The sequence below is a fragment of the Micropterus salmoides genome, unplaced genomic scaffold (assembly GCF_014851395.1).
Source record: "Micropterus salmoides isolate LMB-PRFRI ecotype aquatic unplaced genomic scaffold, ASM1485139v1 Ms_hic_scaffold_14, whole genome shotgun sequence".
NCBI classification, from domain to species: domain Eukaryota; kingdom Metazoa; phylum Chordata; class Actinopteri; order Centrarchiformes; family Centrarchidae; genus Micropterus; species Micropterus salmoides.
In genome coordinates this window covers 32,806,417-32,827,088 of record NW_024040485.1, presented here as the reverse complement: position 1 = coordinate 32,827,088, position 20,672 = coordinate 32,806,417, and the positions used below count along the sequence as shown (strand labels likewise).

The 20,672-nt window shown below is 32.2% G+C and overlaps 1 gene segment (V, D, J or C); it reads right to left on the bottom strand.

Moving 5' to 3' along the window:
- Positions 1–20,672, bottom strand: part of LOC119902742 — a 60,901-nt gene that overhangs the window by 15,338 nt on the left and 24,891 nt on the right. Inside the window, 3 exon segments of the C gene segment in view lie at positions 592–699; positions 791–832; positions 1,171–1,389. Of these exon segments, the coding sequence occupies positions 592–699; positions 791–832; positions 1,171–1,389 (369 nt within the window).

The following is a 20,672-nucleotide window of genomic DNA, read 5'->3' as shown; positions in this document are numbered from 1 at the left end:
GGACATATGTGCAAACTGATGATGGACAAATAACTGAAAACAATTTTTTTAGTTTAAAAAAAAAACCCACACTGCTACTGTCAATGAAGCTTTTAAATTGAAACACTTTCAGCAGATATTTTACATTAAAAGAAGGGGTTATGCCATTTGAGCTGCTGGAAGGCTTTTAATCTGAAAAAATACGAGGTTTGTTAATGGGAGTTAATGATTTGGTCTATAAAACACCAGAAAACATAATAAAATGTGACAGTTTCCGAGAGTCCAAGGTGACGTCTTGTTATCGATCAGAATAGTTGCCAATTACGTTTGTCAATCAACTCATTGTTGCAGCTCCAAAAATTCAGAATATAGTGCTGCTCAACGGTAAAAGTGTTTTGAACGGAGCGGTGGGTGTGACATGACTCAGTTGTATTTACAGAATTAATGCTTTGGAAATCAACATTATCCTGAATTTATCAAGATAACACGTCTTGGAAGAAAGGTTGAGTTTGTTTCAACAGCAAATAAACAGAAGCAGATCTGAAACAGAGAGGACTCTTTAAAAAATGTAAGTAAGTATACTCATAAAACAGGGGAAAACTTTGTACTCACACTGACTGATCCACAGCCGGAGGCTCATCACGATGTTGAAGACGACGGTCTTGAAAAACATCAGCCTGAGGATCGTGATGGTCAGAGTGATGCCGTTCACTGTCGGATCTGCAATCAACAACATCACAAACGTTAAACCAAAACACAAACAGAGCTTTGTAAACCCAGAGGCAACTGTTTAATCAGATTAAATACAAACCTAGCTCCAAAGTTTCTTCGCACAAACCGTCACCATCCGTCTCTGAAAGATATCAGACACAAAATGATTATTAGCTTTGAGAAATGCATTGATGTTTCAGAACCCCATCATTTACAACAAGCTCCAAAAGCAACAGCGTTCGCACCGTTTTTGATTTACATGTCTGCATTTAAACTTTTTCATTTTGGTCATTTTCCATAATCAGTCACACTTTTTAATTTTCTGTGTTCAAATCCGTTTTCCTTCCCTCTGGTCAGTAAAACCTTTCAATCCTCCTTTCTATCCTAGTTTTCCATTTTCTTTTTTTTCAGTTGATCCTTTAGTGTGCTGATAAAACTGATTTAATCAGGTGTCATACATATTAAATCATTTACACTTACCTTGACATTTTCCTTCACTTGTTGAATTTAACAAAGCCACCTGGTTGAACAGGCCATCTAGTGGTTCTTCTGATATCAGGACGGCCTCTGAATTATTGAATAGACCCTCATTTTTAGGGTCTAATTTTGTTGCGTTCTGTCTGCTGAAACCAGTCGCCAGGCATGCCTCTGTGTTGTTACCATCTTTCAGTTTATAGTAGGATGGCTCGAACTCATCCTCTGAAAAACACAAAAGACAGACAGCTCATTAACACACAGGAATAATGTTTAAACATTGCCAACGTAGCTGTGTATCCAGTTCAGAATAAGTGTTATGACTGAACATATTAGGAGAAAAGGAGCAAACCAAAGCACATCAAACTATAATCCAAAGAAGATGACGTCACTCACAGACACACTGTGATTGAATCACACACAGAAACATCAATTTCAGCTGAAGGTTTAAAACTGCTCATCAAAAAGGAACATTAATCATCACATCCCAAATCAGACAGCTGCTGGAAAAACTCTTTATTCCTGTTTTTGGAAGCTGAACTTAAGGTGTCCATTTTTTCAGTTGAAAGTTGTTCTATTTTTAATACAAGGATGTTTTATTCATCACTCAGTAGTATTGGCACATGTACTGTCTTTGTGCATGTTGCGTGTTTTATTATATCATAGGAATAAAGGAACATATTTTTGTTCCCCTGAACGTATATCAAGTATCAAATATCAACAAAATCACATCAATACTTTTTCAATTCAGTCAAGTATATTTTTAGCGGGTGAATTTTGTTGAATGATATGTATATTTAATTATTTTTATGCATCTGTTTTACTGCAGTAGTGTAATATATACAATATATTTACAATAAGTACACTTCGTAAAGTAGCATATTTTAAGTAAAGGTCTTGTGATACAAAGCATTTTGGTAACTCAAATGTACCCAAATGTGTAAAAAAAAAAAGCATAATTTAGCCATAATATTAGGTTTAATTGTTAATACCATTAAGTGGTGTACATGGTATTGCTCCAGTAGCATCCTGATTTGGGATACATTAGATTAGAGATCCTTTAAGAAGTGATACAAAACATTTGTGGAAACATTTAAAGAGTTATGGATGCTAATGCTAATATAAACATAAACATATGTTTGCCGTAAATGTACATTTACAGATAATTACTTACTCAACACAACGACCAGTTTTGATCCTGACCCAAACAGGATTTTGTTGTTGTTGTAATTCACACAACAGTTTGTCTAATTACGAAAATGACTCGGCATAATCTGATCTGAATGTGCATTTTTAAGTTTCAGAAACCAAAACTGTTGTTGGCTACTGTTAATGTTATCGTTAGTTTTACATTTTTAAGCAAAATAAAACAAAATGGAAACCTGATGTAAATCTCAACATGAATGTCACTATGACATTAAATTACACAATTACAACTCTGTTTAATTTTGATTCTGTTTGATTCAGAATAAGATTAAGTAACAAGAAATGTTGAAATTATTGTTGTCAGATAAAATTTAAATTTTGATATCATGTTGTTATCATAATTATATTGTTATCCATATGTTATTATTAATAGGAATTAGGAATTCAGTTCATCTCGCACTTACTTGTCAGAATAACAAGTTTAATTCCAGATCCAAAGATAGTCCTGATGTTGTCATTCACACAAAGATTTGTTTGGCAGCAAAAACACATCAACAGCTCTGATGTGACTGAGCAAAAAGTGTTTTAAACATTTCTATTAATAAAGTAAATGTGTAGTAAATGTGTTGCTGTTTTTTTATGAGAGCAAAAATTTGGATTCCCACATTATCAGTTTTGTAACAAATCTGCACAATTAAAGTTACACAGGTGACGATGTTGTCGCATTCCTTATTAGCGAGTTACTAGTTTATGTTCATTTCTGCCCTCTAATTGCATTTTATTTGTTAAATACATGATTATTAAGTTATATATGTATAGTATTTGTTTTATTAAAGTGTGTTTGGTAAATCAGTGCCTGTAAACGCTCAGTGCAGTTTCATATATAAATATTTGTAATAAAAGAATGTTATTAGGTGATTGTGCAAGTTAGCTAACATGTAGAATGTAATTTTTTAAACTTGAGTTGAAACATAGCTACAGACACAAAATCATCACTTCCACATTATTGAGAATATATTGTTATTATGCTGTCTATATACATTTTAGCGGGATTTTTAAATAATGGTTAAAGGCAAATATTAATGTGTACATCTGTTAATTTAGACAATTCACTTACTTGACAATACAAACAGTCTGATTCCCGATCCAAATAGGATTTTGAAGTTGTTGTTATTCACACAGGAACTAAACCAGTTACAAAAACCAGTGTGCTACTTCAACACAAAGCGAACCTGATTAAACTTAATGATTAGTGTCGATATGAAACTGTTCTGTATTGTGTTTTTTTAGTTACTATTTTACAAACAATTATACGTGTCGGTTATTAGTTTTATACATGTTTGGCTTTTTGTTTTAGTGTTGTGTGTTAGTATAATATAATAGTACACAGTAAACAGATAATAAGTGAATAAACTTGCATTACACTTCATTTGGTGCCAAATTATATTTTACATCCACTGCAAGATCAATGCCTCAATTGATTAGTTGACATATAATTTGTAAATAAAATCCAACCTCACCAGAGAAGTTTTGTTGCTATTTGCAACACCTCTGAGGCGAAAAAGAGATAAACCACTCCACTATTATCTAAATATCTGTGCCATTGTGAGATTTGTATTAAAATGTGAATAGAACACTTTTTAACTCACTTTTTTCGACCTGAAGTTTAGTTCCAGCACCAAATGTTAGTTTGGAGACTCCAAGTTGTGTCACACATTGTTGTGTCACTGTGCAGTTTCCCCTTCTTTAGGTTCTTTATCTTTGTACCTTTAATCTTCTACATGAGGAGGATTTCAAATATAAAACCATTATCATAATGTTATATGTTTTAAGATTTTTTGGAAAGTGAGGTATGAGAAATTAACTTTTAATAACTTCAAAGTGTTCATTGGGAGCGGGGGACAGGGTTTAGATTTAGAAACGACTTGATAACGTCCAGTAATTCAATGTAAATATCTTTGGTTTTAGTGACACACCTTGCTGTTCAGTGTCACACTTACTTGTCACGATGATAAGTTTAATTCCAGCTCCAAACACAGTCCTGATGTTATTCACACACAGATTTATCTGGCAGCAAAAACACCAGCTAACTGAGAGTGCGGGGGGGGGGGTTGGATTTTATTTTATATTATATTTTATAAATGTTTATTCATTCATCATCAACATTTATAAATAAAATAAGTGGCGGTAAGTGACAATGAATCATTACTTTCACTTAGAAACGACTAGTTTGGGTTAAAATGTGTCTGTTTGCTGAAGTAAGTGATTCCTCTGAAGAACAGAGACTCACTTTACTATCGACTAAATGTAACAATACTTTGTTTGATTATAGAAACTGTAGTTTTACACAAAGGTATTACATATGTAATGTTTGTGTAGTGAATATTTCAGTTGTGAAAGTTCGTTGATGAGTCAAAGTCAGCAGCTTCATGTTTATGGTAACTGTGTTAGTTATATTAGAAAAAGTTATGAATAAAATGTGTAATAACAAATGTAATGTGAAACAATGTGATTATCAGATCCCAACTTCAAATGTGTACTTTTTGCATTATAAAGTGTGTGATTACTAAAAAAACATAATTGCAATTATTAATGCATTTGCCAACCAGGTCTGTATAGTTATAAATATTTAAAACACACACTTACGTGACGTAACAATAACTTTGATTCCAGATCCAAACGTGAGTTTGTAGTTGTTAGTATTCACACAGCAAGTTAGCAGCATTCAAAAACCACTGAAGAACCTTCACCATACTGACGAGATATCTTGTGGTTCTTCATAAATTCAACAAATCTACATATTGTGCATATTATGACTTATATTAGGATTCATATTTGTACTATTACCATGTCGAACGCCGTTTAGATTTTTTGAATATTGTAATCTTTAGTATCTTTTAAACAAATGTTTTTTTATCACATTAACAGTCCTGTAGCTTAAGATTTGAAGAAAAACCAGAAATAAACACACACGACTCACTCAGCCACACAGTTAATTTGATCCCACGGCCAAAGGTTATTTTCCATCCACTTGTCACACAGACATTCACTCCTTCACGAAAACACCTGGAAGTCTTGTTGTTTCGGAAGTCTTGCTATAAAACTTTAGTCTATTACGACAAATTATTATTGTTTTAATGGTTTTAAATGTTGCTAAGCAATAACTGGTTTGGATGATCAGACAAGATGCAGCGATTCAAAGCTGATTATATGTAAAACCACTTGGCTGTTATTATTTTTGGACTACAGCGAGTTGTTTACGAGCATCATTTTAAAAAATACAGTGTTGGAAATGACCATTACTTTGTTAGAAAGTAAAACAGTCTTCAAACTGTGAACCTAACAGTCAAATACATTTATAAATAGAGAGATGTATCAAAGCATCACATTGTAGGAAGTGGAACCAGAAAATGTTTTGTCATTTATGAATTAATTAAACAAATACTTATCAAAAACTGCTTCTCTTGGTTAATTAATAATTACATCCCTTAATTGTTTCAACATTACATGATTACTAGTAACTAATCTCAATGGACTGTGCACACTCACTTGTTTGTATGATTAAACGGATTCCAGCTCCAAAAAAGATCTTGAATCCACCCGTATTCACACAGTCAGCTGCCCCAGCACAACAAACACCGGCAGCTCAGACAGTCGATGTTAATGTGATTAAACACTATTAAATCTCTTATTAGTGAAAGGTACATTACTGTTTGTTGCTATTGACATTTTACAGTCAACTACCTAAATGAAAGTATGAAATGTTTCATCAGTTATGGAATTGACTCTAGCCAAATCATCCTTATGAAAAATCCTAGTGATATAAATGGTGAATATTAAACATATAATGAATCGCAAATTCAAGAATGATTAACATGTTTAAAGACGCTTTAAGTAGCCTTACTTTTGTCCCTGTTCCAAACTAGATTTTGTTCCATCTGTCACTCACACAACATGAAGACACGCGTCATTATTACCTCCATGTTTGTTTGTAATGATTACACTAACTACAACTTAAACTTTTCTAAGAAGTGAAAAATGACATTATTATTACGCAAAAAGTGATGACTGTTAAATGTATACTTTAAAGATGATTAACAACTTACTGGCCTGGACTTGTACTTTTGTCCCGTTTCCAAATGTTAACTTGTTTCCAACATTCACACATTCATCAAGCCCAGAACAAAAACCATTACATACTCGGTCTCAGACTTCTGGTCCTCACAGCTTAAGTAAAATACAATCTCATTATGTTGTAGCTTAAATACAACATTTCGTCATGATGACGGACAGATTTTAGCTTTTAGGGAGTGTAATGTCCAGTGGCCATATTGGAGAACAACGAGGTTATGTCTCTAAACATATAGCGCGTCCATCTGAACAGACAACCACCGTTAACTTTTGAGTCTTAATATTGAAACCAGTATGTTTGATAAATAAGCCTTTAATTTGAGATGGATCATTATAGAGCCAACCATAGTGTTTTGGAGCAAAGACAGAAGCTAAACACACAACAACTCTTTTAATTGGTATAGTTAAATTATGTAGTGTATTCTAATTTGAATGTTAATGCATGTTGTGGTATGAGAGCTGTAAACAAGACACAGAAAGGCTAACGCAAACAATTCTTTTAAATATTAAGATTTTAGTTGTGAAATGTGCATGTTAAATATTTAATGTAAGAGCTCTTTTAGTGTGAACAGCATATGAATATAATAGATGTGGTACAAAGATATATTTAACAAGCTCCACAGTCCTGTTGTCTATCCATCGATTATAAGTCAAAAAGTAAGTAAAAATGAGAAACTTCTACTCACGTGTTTGAATTTTCAGTTGAATTCCTGAACCAAAAATAATTTTCACGTTGTTGCTATTCACACTCTGCATGAAAGTTTAACAATAACCTGCTAACAGGATGTACAGTAACAACCACTACGGAAAACCAGCACAAATTATGCCAAATTCTAGCCAGAACTAATATTTCTGTTCATGATATTGAACTATTGAACCATCTATTCTGCAGAGCAGTAACCAGTATTTTGTAATATACTGTGAAAGATTCTATTTTTATAAAAGCTATGTCAATGTTAGGTAGGTTACAACAGATTTCTGGTGTTAACTATCCATTTCTTGCACCTTTTTTTCTACTTCTACTAATTAAATGTCATTTTCATTGTACTGTACAACGACATTAAAGAAATATTCACCTACTTGTCAAGAAGTATTTAAAGTTTATCTATGGGTATTTTCTTTATACATACAACTGTGAATGTTTTGTGATGAAGTTGCATCTAATTCAAATACATAAAGTAGCTTTATAAAACTTTACTTAGTTTAATAAATAATCATTATTTTAATGGATTTAAACTGGACTCACTTGTTTCCACTGAGACGTGAATCCCTGATCCAAACAAGATCTTTTGGATTCCAGTCTGAGTCACACATCAAAGAGAGCTTTAACAACAACTGTGAACTGATCGACATCTGCTACTACTAACGTGTTCTTACTTTTACTTTTTGTATCGTTTATTTAATATTGCAGTCATGACTGTCTGGTTTATATATCCATATATTCATGTCATAATTAAAGTCTGACCTGGAGATACAGTTTGGTTTGTTCACAGTTATCAAAAATGATTGAATTCTGTCACTTCCTGGGTCACTTGGCAAGATTTATGAGTTGAGATACAGGATTTTGTTATTTATTATAATTGAAATATAAGTAGTGGAACACAAGATTAACTTTTATGTGATCATGTGATTTATAGCGTTAGAAGTAAATATTCTCTGTTAAAACCTAAGATTATTCTGTGATAATGATTATTATTGCATATGCATATTGCAATTTATTTTTACTAGTGTTGCTTCTGAACAATACATTAACATTTCATCACCGTTTTCAATGCAATAAAATCTACAGGGCAGCTATTATTGTTCAGTTCCGCTCTCATAAAGGATAATTTGCCATATGTATAATGTCTGAGACTTTTGTAAACTGTAAATCTTACATACGGTTTTGTATTTTCAGCTCAGTTCCTCGTCCAAAGATAATTCTTCGAGTCCCGTCATTCACACACTGAGACGCTTCATAACATGAACTCACTGAGAAACTCAATGGGACTGTTTGATCCAGGACATTTTTACAGTAACCTCAGCAGAACAGCTACATTTTAATAGTCATTTACACCTGCTATATGTTTTTAATGTTATAGATCTTAGTGAAGATATTTAGCGTTGAATGTTGCTGTAGATAAGTTTGTGTTAACATAAGAAAACTTTGTATTGTTTTTTAGTTTCATCGTATTTAGTGAGAACAATTTAACATATTATCCTTATAACATTTAAATATGTATACAAACCTTTTGCTTTACTTTATTGCTTTATAGGGTTTCCTATTTTAGTTTGTCTTTGTAATGCTCTGTAAATCACTATATACCTTGCTTTAGAAAATTACTAAAGTTATTCTCATTCTCATGCAAAAAACAAGAAAATATAATGTTTTTGTTTCTTACCGGTTTGTACAAAGAGTTTTGTTCCTTTCCCAAAGATGAGCTTGCGTGCAGCGTCATTCACACTGTACATGTCGTTAGTGCGAAAACCTCTTAACGCCTACACTCTTATTGTTTTAGCTCTATAGAATATAACATCTAATATTATCATACAGATAATAAACTATAACACAACAATCCACTTTTAATACAAAGTGTTTTAAGTGCAATTTCAAACTTTAACATACACCTCGCTAATCCAAATGTAACGTCCATCAAAATGTTCAGCATTGATATTACTGTTAGTGTTGATGAACTTACTGAATGTAACAACAAATATTAATGTTCACATAATATATTTTACATTATCGAAGCTCTGATTCCAAAACTACAGAACATTACTTTAATGGATAAAGAGACTTACTGGTGTGAACTGTCAGCTTTGTGCCAGATCCAAAAATCAGTTTGTTGCCAGCATAATTCACACAGTGTCACACTTCAGTGCAAATACAGTGAGGAACTGAAAATAAAATAATTTGAAACCTTAAAAACCCCTTTAAAATTTTTAAATACATTAAGATGAAATTTAATTTTCATACAACGTTAAGGATAAAATACCAGACCAAAGTGAAGCCTTTGTCTCTCCTCAGTTTGCTTTCATACTGATGATTAAAGGTTTACATCTGACTGATGGATTTAACATTTAATTTAAGCACTCAAAGCTTTCTAAGATAAAATAAAGAAAATACTTTAATGTTTAAAATAGTGTGTGAGGATCCAGTTGCTTAAGTCTGTCAGTGGGATGAAAATCAGCATAAAAGTTAACACTGTATGCTGATGTGATTTTATTGGATTTTATACATCACTCAATTAATATAAACTATAAAAGACCACTTGCAAAAGTCTATATTTGAAAGTTTTATTATTGGATATTTGTCCAAAGTTGATACATTAGCTTCTTTGAGTGCATAATTGTATATCAAGTACTGTTATTGGTTTTACTTTCCATTATTTGAACTGTATTATCTGTTACTCTTTATTTACTTGTACATGACTTTATATGTTTCAGTGGGGTTCACGTTGCATCTGTGCTTGTTCTGATCCTGATCAAGGAATAAAGTCATACCACTCCTTCCATATCTAAGAACAGACTTATAATAACAATCTAACTCAGATAGCTTTTTTTTATTTATTTAAAATTCTACAGGTTGGTTTATCTTTATGATTCAGTTTTTATAAAAAAGAATTACTCACTGTCATGGATGATGAGTGTAATTCCTGATCCAAACTGGAGCTTTTGGTAACTAGTTGCAGTCACACAGTTCAGGAAGGCTGATCAATAACTTCAAACTCTAAAGGTTTCAAAGACTTGCAAGTTTTTTTGTTTTGTTTTTGTTTTTAAATCACATTGGCGCAAAAAGAAAATGTTGGTGCTCCCAAAGTAAATCCCTACTCCTTTTGTATTTTCCCACATAATATTCAAATAATGAAATGGTCAATTAAAAGGGGAAATTTGTTTTTTGTTTGTTTTGGTCTTTATCCACATTAAAAGTTATTATTACTCACTGTCATTGATGATTAGTTTAATTCCTGATCCAAACTGGAGTTTTTGCAAACCGGTTCCAGTCACACAGTTCAATAAGGCTGATCAATAACTCACATACATCTTATTCTTCTTTAAACTTCTTGAACCTAATTTCTTATTCAGTGTGACCAATACTCCATGAAGCCAAAGGTGTTCAGCTGACATGTGATACTTTTGTATGATATTAATTCAGTTAATTATTGATTGAAATTGTCATCAATTAATTTCTTGACAGTTAAGTAAATTCATATATTTACAATGTGTGTAATGTAGGTCTTATTATTAACTAACAAAGCAGTGAAAAATTGACAAGTTATTTTTTTGTTAATAAACATAAATCTTACTGTTTTGTATTTTCAGATCAGTTCCTCGCCCAAACTTCAGCCTTGCAGTCCCGTCATTCACACACTGTTATACTTCACAACATAAAGTCACTGAGCATCTAAATGTGATTGAGATTTGATTGAACATTTTCAAAGATAGTAATAATAAAGAATTCATGGTATTAACATCTGTTAAATGTTTTTTAAAAAGATTTTTACTCATGGTTTTTATATTTTAGTGGAAATATTTCAGTGTTGAATCAGTCCTGCCTGAGGAATTGTGGGTTTGTTGGTTAAGTTTAAACGTCAGAGGTAAAATATTTCATTGACTCTGTGTATTTGTTAATCTGCTGATGAACATTTTGGTGTCTCAAGTTTAAATTTTAATTTCCTACACGAAAATAACGTAATAGCTTCATAAAAGATTCCTCCCACAAAACAATGTGTTGCTCTCCTACGATTGTAAGAATAATATGGTAAATAAAAGCGTGAATATGTATTTTCACATCAAGTGTAGGTTTTCTTGTCAGTTATATTAAATAGATTTTACTCACTTTCATGTACGATGAGTTTAATTCCAGATCCAAACTGGAGCTTTTGGTAACCGCTTGTAGTCACACAGTTCAGGAAGGCTAAGCAATAACTCAGAACCTCCCTCATAAACTCTAATGCAATTACAATCTGAACAATTGGAGTCCCAGTTGTTCTATATGGATAGATGGTATTCTATCCCCAAAATAAGATAATTTGAGAAAATACAACTATACATCATTTTGATCTCAACAGATTTGAAAGGAGTTGGTGGTCAGTTAAAGGTGAAATATGTTTTTATTTACTGCAAATTAGTTTTTGCCCAAGATTCAGTGGTAATGAGCAGATTTTAATATTTATTGTTAAATCTGTTCTGACTTGGTTAAAAGTTAATGGATTTGATTTAGCAAATTATTTTGTACTGCAAATAAAAACCCTCAAAAATATGTTTTGAGACAAGCAAAACAATGCCTAGATTAACATGACAATAACTGATTTTTTTCTGTGTTGTTACTTTGTTAATGAGTAAATATTGAATAAAACAAAGTTTATAGGCTGTAAAATCAAACTGATTAACATTCTATTAGTAGAATTTAAATAATGAAAATGTAATTATAGTACTGACATTTGAAATTTGTCACATCTATTAAATAGACTATTAAATTTTAGTGAGAACCTAATTTTGTTGAATGTGACAAAGCAGTTTTGTTTTACTTAAGTAAAGATAAGTAAAAGAGATTTGACTCACTGATTTCAATTACTAATTTGGTTCCTCTTCCAAAGGAGAGTTTTCTGAGTCCAGAGTCAGTCACACAATACTCAGCTAGCAAACAAAAACTGGAGCTCCAGCTTCGTCTTTTGTTTATAGTTTTGTTTGTAAATCTTGTGTATTATCATAAATGTGGAAACAAATCACTTTTTTTTTTCCTCGCGAAACAACTCATTCAGTTCTTCAGACAAAACAATGACAGTAACCAACAAACTAGTAAACTATTACGATTATTCTCTTTAGATAATCTTAAAGAAGGTAATTGTCTTACTGATTTGGACAAACAGAGCTGTTCCGCTGCCAAATAGAAGTTTTCCTCCCCCGAGATTCACACAACGACAACAGGATGAACAAAAACTGACTTGTTTTGTCAACCCAGAACATATACAGAAACTAAACTTTACAATATTTTCTCCTCTCATCTCATGTGAAACCAACAAAAATTTCTTTCAAGCAGTTCTTAACAGCGGTGGATAGAAATTTGAAATGTTTTAAGACTACAACCCCTTAAGCATTGACTGCATATTTTCTAATAGAATGGACAACTCTCCCATTAAAACTGCTTTTATATCTATCTAGTTTAAAGATGCATTAACACTATTTCTTTGTCATTACAGCAAACTACATATGTTCAGTGTACAGAAGGGAATCAGAAATCTTCTCAAATATATTTGACAACTCAGAGTAAAAGTAACTGCAGAATTAGAAAGTAGATCAACCTTCAACCTTTAGCTGATAATGTGAATAAAACAAACTTACTGGGTTCTACTGTCAGTTTGGTGCCAGAACCAAAGAAGATCTTATAAACTCCAGAGGCAGTCACACCGTGACAGCAATGGCTGCAGAAACACTGACACTGGTCTCAGTACTAACACTGAAAGCAACTGAATTTAAATCAATTTAAAAAATGTAAAACGTTTGAAAAGTTTATCACAAGAAGGCTACAGCAGCACAGTACTGCCTTTTGTTTTTGTTTTCAAAAAACAAAATGTCTTGTTATTACAAAGAAAGGTTCAGAGTAGTGTTTTACACTAGAAATTATGTGAGCGTTTAAACTGATTAACTGTGTTCTGTCTAACTTTTAGCAATCAAGTATCTTTAAAACATTACAGTAAGTTTCATTTGTGTGTGTGTGTGTATGTGTGTGTATTACTTTTCAATTACCAACCAAAGAAACGTAAGATTTTTTCAATAACTATGATTTTAATGATTTCTTTTTCCTTACTTGATTCTACATGAAGAGTTGTTCCAGTGCTGAAGAGGAGCTTCACTCCAGCATTCACACACTGGAAACAGACTCAACAAAAACACCTGGAACCTTTCTTAAAGCGCAATTAAGTAACCACCATAGATAATTACATCCTACAAACAGTCAGACGTTTAATTTATTAATGCAAGTCTTTGGTTTGAACTAAAGATAACACATACTTAAAACAAGACAGGTTGTAGCTAATGAAACATTATTGAAACAAATAGTGGAATCCTAAAAAAAGGGCAGAGTAATAATAATAGTAATATTACAAAGTTATTAGTTATTAATGTAAGAATTATTTTGTTATTAATTTGGTTAAGCATGGAAATTGACTTACTTGAGCCAACAATGAGTTTTGTGCCACCACCAAAGATGATTTTGTAAAGCCCAGAGTCAGTCACACACTCCAAAACTCATATACACAAAATACTGACATCCACTGAAATGAGTTAGCAGACTGATCAATATGCAGTTCAATTAATTTCAAGTTTGCTATGGAAAGCAACAAACTTAATCACATAATTTGCAGTTACATTTTGAACTTATTCTACTCTTAGCTGTACAGATGATGCGGTACCGACAACATATTGCAGGACTATACATTTTGGTGATGGACGTAATATGTTAGCTTGTCAGAACAAACAAAGTAATTTACTCATGAATAATTAAATGAATATTTAAATTCAACTCACTGCTCTCTACAATCAGTTTGGTTCCTTCTCCAAAAAAAAGTCTCCAGTTTGATCCTGAAGCAGTCACACAGTGCATCTTATCTGAACAATAACTAAAAACTTCCTTATGTAGCTTCAAGAAACACTAACAACCTTAAAGATTTAAATTCTACAGTAATAGTCTCTGACCCTCAAAAATTAATTTGATTCCTTCCCCAAAACGTACTGTCTATCAAAAAACTGGCTCTGTCAAAGAATCTGTTATATGTTTTCTTCTGGAATCGCTTAAAAATTAGTGACTGACAAAATCACATCATCCACAAACAACTTGATGTGAAGACTGGATTGAATTGTAAATCTCAGCAGAATTTTATACTGAATAAATCATATTTCCATTTAGATTTATGTTAAATTTCATACTCAATTTACTTGATGACGTTAACCTACGATTTCAACCTTGTTATGGCAGCTAACTTTTTTCTCAAATATCAACAGCAAACTATATCCAAACATTAGACCCAACATAATTTCTCACAAATCGATAAACTTACTTGATTCAACTTTCAGCTTGGTGCCAGACCCAAAGATTATCTTTGAATTCGAGTAGTCAGTCACACAATATTACCCACAACTACATAAACCCTGAGATGAATGACATGGACCAGTTCCTCATGTAGATACTGTCATATTTTACAAGGAAAAGGTCAATGATATATTCTTAGTTATTCTAACGTGGCTTAAAAGTAACTGAATTTTAGCACTTCACTTAAATAATTTGAGTTGTACCAGAAAGGTCTGTACAAAAAATGTTACAGTTCAGAAAGAACTATTACAGGAGTGAACAGGACTTTACAACTAGGCTGAATATAATTTTTACACACGAATTAAGTACTTACTTGATTCAACCATCAGTTTTGTGCCAGAACAAAAGATAAGTTTAGCTGTTTAAAATGCCCAACACACAATAAGGAATCCAACTAAATAAACCCTGAGGTCAAAGAAATTGACCATGACTTAATGAAGCTACTCTATATGAAAAAAGTGATACAAGATAATAATTCAGTGACTAAAAAATGTTTCCTTCTGAAGTTAAGGTTCAACTAGTGTTTTAGTATTTTTATTTGTAACCTAAGCTCCTAGTAGCAATTTTAGAGACAGCTTAATTAAATGATATTAGATCAACCATCATTCCTTACAAATTAATAACATCTCTTACCTGATCCAACTATAAGTTTGGTGCCAGAGCCAAAGATGAGTTTTGTATTTGAATTGGCAGTCACACAACAAGGAATGCAACTACATAAACCCTGAGCTCAATGATATGGACTTGATGATGATGATGTGATAAGCAATATTTATATGTATGCAAACACAAACATCTTATGTGGCTTAAAAGGACTGACATTTAAGTATAAACATTTGAATTAAATCAGATATTCAAGGATTGCAAACAGTAATGTTTCAGAAATTAAACTATCACTGGAGTCATTCGAGTTTTCAAAGCCTTGCTTTAGTCCAACAGGTTAATCTAGAGATTTTTATTTGTACATATAAGCTGCCGGTAGTGTAAATTCTGGGCAAAATGTTGAGTTTAGAAAGCTGTGATAGGTCAACGGTCATTTCTTGAAAATTCATTAAATAACTTACTTGATTGAACGATCAGTTTTGTGCCAGAACCAAAGACGAGTTTTGAGTTTCCATAACCAGTCACACAGTGAGTAACCAAAGTGCGCAAAGATCAGAGATCAGTGACATGGACTATTTCCTCATGAAGCTACTCTATTTAAATTTAAAAGTTTATTGGCGAATATGTTCCAAGTTTTTCATTTTTGGCTTAATATGAATTGAATTTAAGGATGAACCACCACATGAAAAAACTCATGTGCTACCATAATTGTGTATTCAAAAACATGTGAAATGTTACAGGGTTGAAAGGGAGCCCTCCTTCTGTCTAAACTAAAGTATATACATTGCTAGTGTAGAACCAGCTGAATAAAATATGAATATAGTGACTTACAAATGAATAAAGTAACTTACTTGATTCAACGATTAATTTTGTTCCAGAACCAAAGAAGAGCTTGTTTCCATAGCCATTCACACAGTACGAAATCTTATCACATAAACCCCAACTCAAAGGTACGAAGAGTTTCTAAGGCATCAAACAAAAATGGGCCAACAAACCATTTAGGAGCATAATTACGTTATTTTACAACTATAATTTTGTTGTATTGAATTTACAGTCTCTCAGTTAAAGTGGACCTGTTGTGAATAAAGTTGAACTTGTCATAGGTTTTAAGGTTATTTTCATATCCACTGTGAATCCATATGATAAACTAGAGATAATTTACAACAATAATTACTGAACTTACTGTCTTCCACAATCAGCTTGATGCCCTCACCAAAACTTATTTTCCAGTTTCCCATTCCAGTCACACAGTGTTTGTTCTCTTAACAAGAACTGCAGCATAAAGAACCTGACAGCAACAAATTTACTCACATTGTCTTCAAAAAGCTGTAAAGCTAAAAGACTGTTTATAATTGTAAGTATACATGGTTCTGTTGGGTTTAACATATTAATTAATATATTAAAATATTCTTATGAGTTTATGTTTGAATGAATTTCAAAAACCTGCAACCGTGCTGTGATTTTCCTTTTTCCATCATCACATCAATAATGAATAGCGTTTTTTAAATAATAGTCAAAATGAAATGCCATGAACATCATAACAGATATGTAAGTCACTCTTATTATATAATATTGACATTCTTTATACTCACTGCTTTCTATTGTAAGTTTTGTGCCTTTTCCGAAAATCAGCCTCCTGTTTCCACTAGTAGTCACACCGTGGATTTGATCTGAACAATAACTACAAGGACTATTTTGTTAACCTTCTAGACTTATTACAACTAACTAAAAATTTAAGGGTTTAAAGGGTTTAACTTTTTAAATGCAACTTATTAAATAAGATTAAATCATTACAGTTTTTAATTTGTATGTCTGTGTTCCAGCAGCATTTGTACAAAGATGAAAAGCAAGGTGTGCGTATTTGGGTTACTACTATTAAATTGCTCCTGTCAGGTAAAAACCATGTATCTGAGCTGTTTAAGCTTGATGTCATTGTAACGCCAGGTATATGGTTTTTCAATTATATGCCGTTTCTGTCTTTATGTTATTTTACGCCAGCTTTTAGTGTAAATTGAGGGAATTATACGGTTAAATTATAAACAAGACAAGTTTAATTTTACTTACTGGAGCCAACTGTCAGTTTAATGCCAGATCCAAAGATGAGTTTAGATGCTCCAGAATATGTCACACTGTGAGAAACCCAACCACATAAACCCATGGACGACGAAGGAGACTTAATGTATTCAGGAGGTTAATTTCTATTAGTTCTGAAGAACTTTGGTGAGTTTAGATATCTTTAAAGGGTTTAACACATGTACAAATCAAGTACTATGCTGACAGCTTGAATTTAAATACTGTTTTTGTTGTTTAATTTGTGATTTCATTCATAAATGAATGATATGAATTTGACTTGACATGTAATTGTTACGGTAACCGTAAATGGTTTTAGTTTGAGTTGTGTCAATACCAAATAATAGCTTGGCTTCAGCATTTAACCAACACATCGTCATTTTAGCTTTATATTTAGTTTGATACTCACTGGTTTCCACAATTAGTTTGGTTCCTTTTCCAAAAATGAGTTTAACATTTGCTCCTCCAGCAGTCACACAGTGAATCTGATCTTAACAATTACTGCATGGCCCAGGTCATTATGAAGCTACACAATTTTTTAGCTTTGCTTTAAACAATCGAATGATTTTTAACTATAGTAATTCATAACATCATTTTAAATTGCCTTTGTCGGGTGAAAGCCTTCTGTTAGTGCCATGTTTTTCCTTTCATTCTTATTTAACTGAATTAAAATTTTTTATAATATCCAAAGGCCTTTTTAAGGTGATGAAAAACTCTCAATTCAATTCATAGATTATCACATTACCATTCAATGTATTTTAAAGTATGAAAATCACCAATATATGGTTTTTGCTGGCATCAGTGATATACTTAATCTACTGCTGTTTTTTCGCTTCAAGTGGACATTCGAGTGACTAAAACGGCAAATTAAAAAGGAAAGAATATGTATAAAATGTACTTACTGGAGTCAACTGTAAGTTTAATGCCAGAGCCAAAGATGAGTTTAGCAACTCCAGAGCCAGTCACACTCTGACAAATCCAACCACATAAACTCAGAGATGGACTACTGATGATGAAAACTGACTGAATGTATTCAGTTGTTTTTTTCATATGAATTTAAAGAACTTTAATCAGGATTAAACATTTAAAAATAAAACTAAACTAAATGTATCACTGGTTATGACACAAATGCAGGTGCAAGAAAGGTGATATGGAGGGGAAATTAAATTTAACTTCATAGGTACACTTAAGGTTTGGCATCTTCTATTTTCCCCCACAAATGATTAACACAACATCTAATTTAAATAGTCATCTCATACTCCCTCTGAATGTCATGCACAAGTCATTACACAAGGTGAAAACAAGGTTCTAGTGGTTAGTTTGTTCACATCTAGTGAGTGAATACACATTTTCTGTTAACCAGTATAAACATTTTGCATGTATTTGTCCTGTCATGTTGTTTTTAGTTTGACTTAAGGGCACTATTGCTTTCAATTCCTCTAATAAAGTAATGATAACTGGAGTTTGTTGAGCTGCTGAAGATTAATTTCATTAATATTAGTAGTCTGTCAGAAGAATGAGTTCTTTAAAATTTGGTCTTTATCTTGTGATTATTAAAAATATTTAATAAATATGCACTGAGATCTGTACATTCAGTTTCAAGTTTCATCATACATACTGTACATGCAACTACAAAAACAGAGCTAATATACGATAATAATTTAAGATGAAATTATAATGATACTCACTGGCCTCGACAGTTAATTTGACTCCTTCCCCAAAAATATTTTCCAGGCTGCTGCCCCAGTACCAGTCACACAATGTTTCCACTCAGAACAATAACTGATGTACGAAACAGTGACGGATTTAAGCACATCATCTTGTTGATAATTTAGAAGTTGAATACTGTTTGTAGTTTAGACATAATTGGCTGTTTCATATATGCCAGTGGGGAAAAATGTCAACTATGCTTTTGAACAGCAATCATAGTCAAATTTCAAGAGTGAAAATTAAGCGGATAACTATGCTCTCTAAAATAACTAGAAAACGCCAAAATACCTAAACACTATAATCTAATAACGTTTAAAAAATCATTAACACAACTTTTTCATTCAGAATTCCACACACAACCCATTATTTGACTGTGTTTTAATGAGAATATGAGATCGAGGACTGCTCTGGCAACAAGATCGTCATCCAAATGTTTCATTCAATCTGGCGGTCGTGATATTTCCAGTCATAACCGGCTTTATTTTAACTTGTGTCAATATCAAATAATACCTTTGCATAAACAGCCAACAAACACAAGTTGAATCATTCTATCTAATGAGTATGTGGATTCTTGATACTCACTGGTTTCTACAATTAGTTTGATTCCTTATCCAAAAATAAGTTTCAAGTTTCCTCCTCCAGCAGTCACACAGTGAATCTGATCTGAACAACAACTATATCCACTGCTTCATTTGACACTGACTGCACCAGTTAATGACTACTAATTAAGATATAAATGCAGTAAAAAGCATTTCTTCACATTTGTAACACATTAATAAAATGATATACATAACAGTCATAATCTGTCATTAGACTAAGTTGTCATGATATCTGCAGATATAGATTTGCTTTAATGTGAAAAATCTAACATTTTATTAATTTTACGTTTTGAATATATGAATTATTGTTACTTACTGGCTTCTACAATTAGTTTGATTCCTTCTCCAAACATCAGTTTAAAGTTTCCTCCTCCAGCAGTCACACAGTGAATCTGATCTGAACAACAACTATATCCACTGTTTCTGCTTCATTTGACACTGACTGCACCAGTTAATGATAACTAATTAAGATATGAATGCAGTAAAGCATTTCTTCACATTTGTAAGACATTAATAAAATGATAACCATATATAGTCAAAGTGTCAGACTAAGCTGTCATGATATTTACAGATACAGATTTGCTTTTTATAACACTTTTATCAATTTTTTGTTTAGAATATATGAATTATTGTTACTTACTGGTTTCTACAACTAGTTTGATTCCTTCTCCAAACATCAGTTTAAAGTTTCCTGATCCAGAAGTCACACAGTGGATCTGAGCTCAACAATAACCACATGGACTGTCACCGCTTAAATCATAACTAATGCAGCTTATCTACAAATCAAACAATTCTTAAATCATATTAGAAGTAAAAGGAGTTCTGCATTTATACATACATAGGAGCCATTTATGAGTTTCATAGCTAGGTTATTGAGTACAAAATTACTAAATGGTTGCCTTTTTTTCTTGCGCAACTTGTTTAGTCAACTTGTTTTTTCTCAATTATGTTACTACTAATTGTTATAAGAAGCCTTTAAATCTTTGTTTTTGCTAGTATAATGTTGAATGGTTTGTCTGGTTTTATTTTATACGTTTTATATGGACACAGTTCTACTGAACATTTCAGAAATAAAAACACCAAAATCTAAAACTGAAATATTCTGAATTAGGTTTAGTTTGTAGAGACAAATACAGATACTGTAACTTACTTGAGCCAACAGCCAGATTTATGCCCGT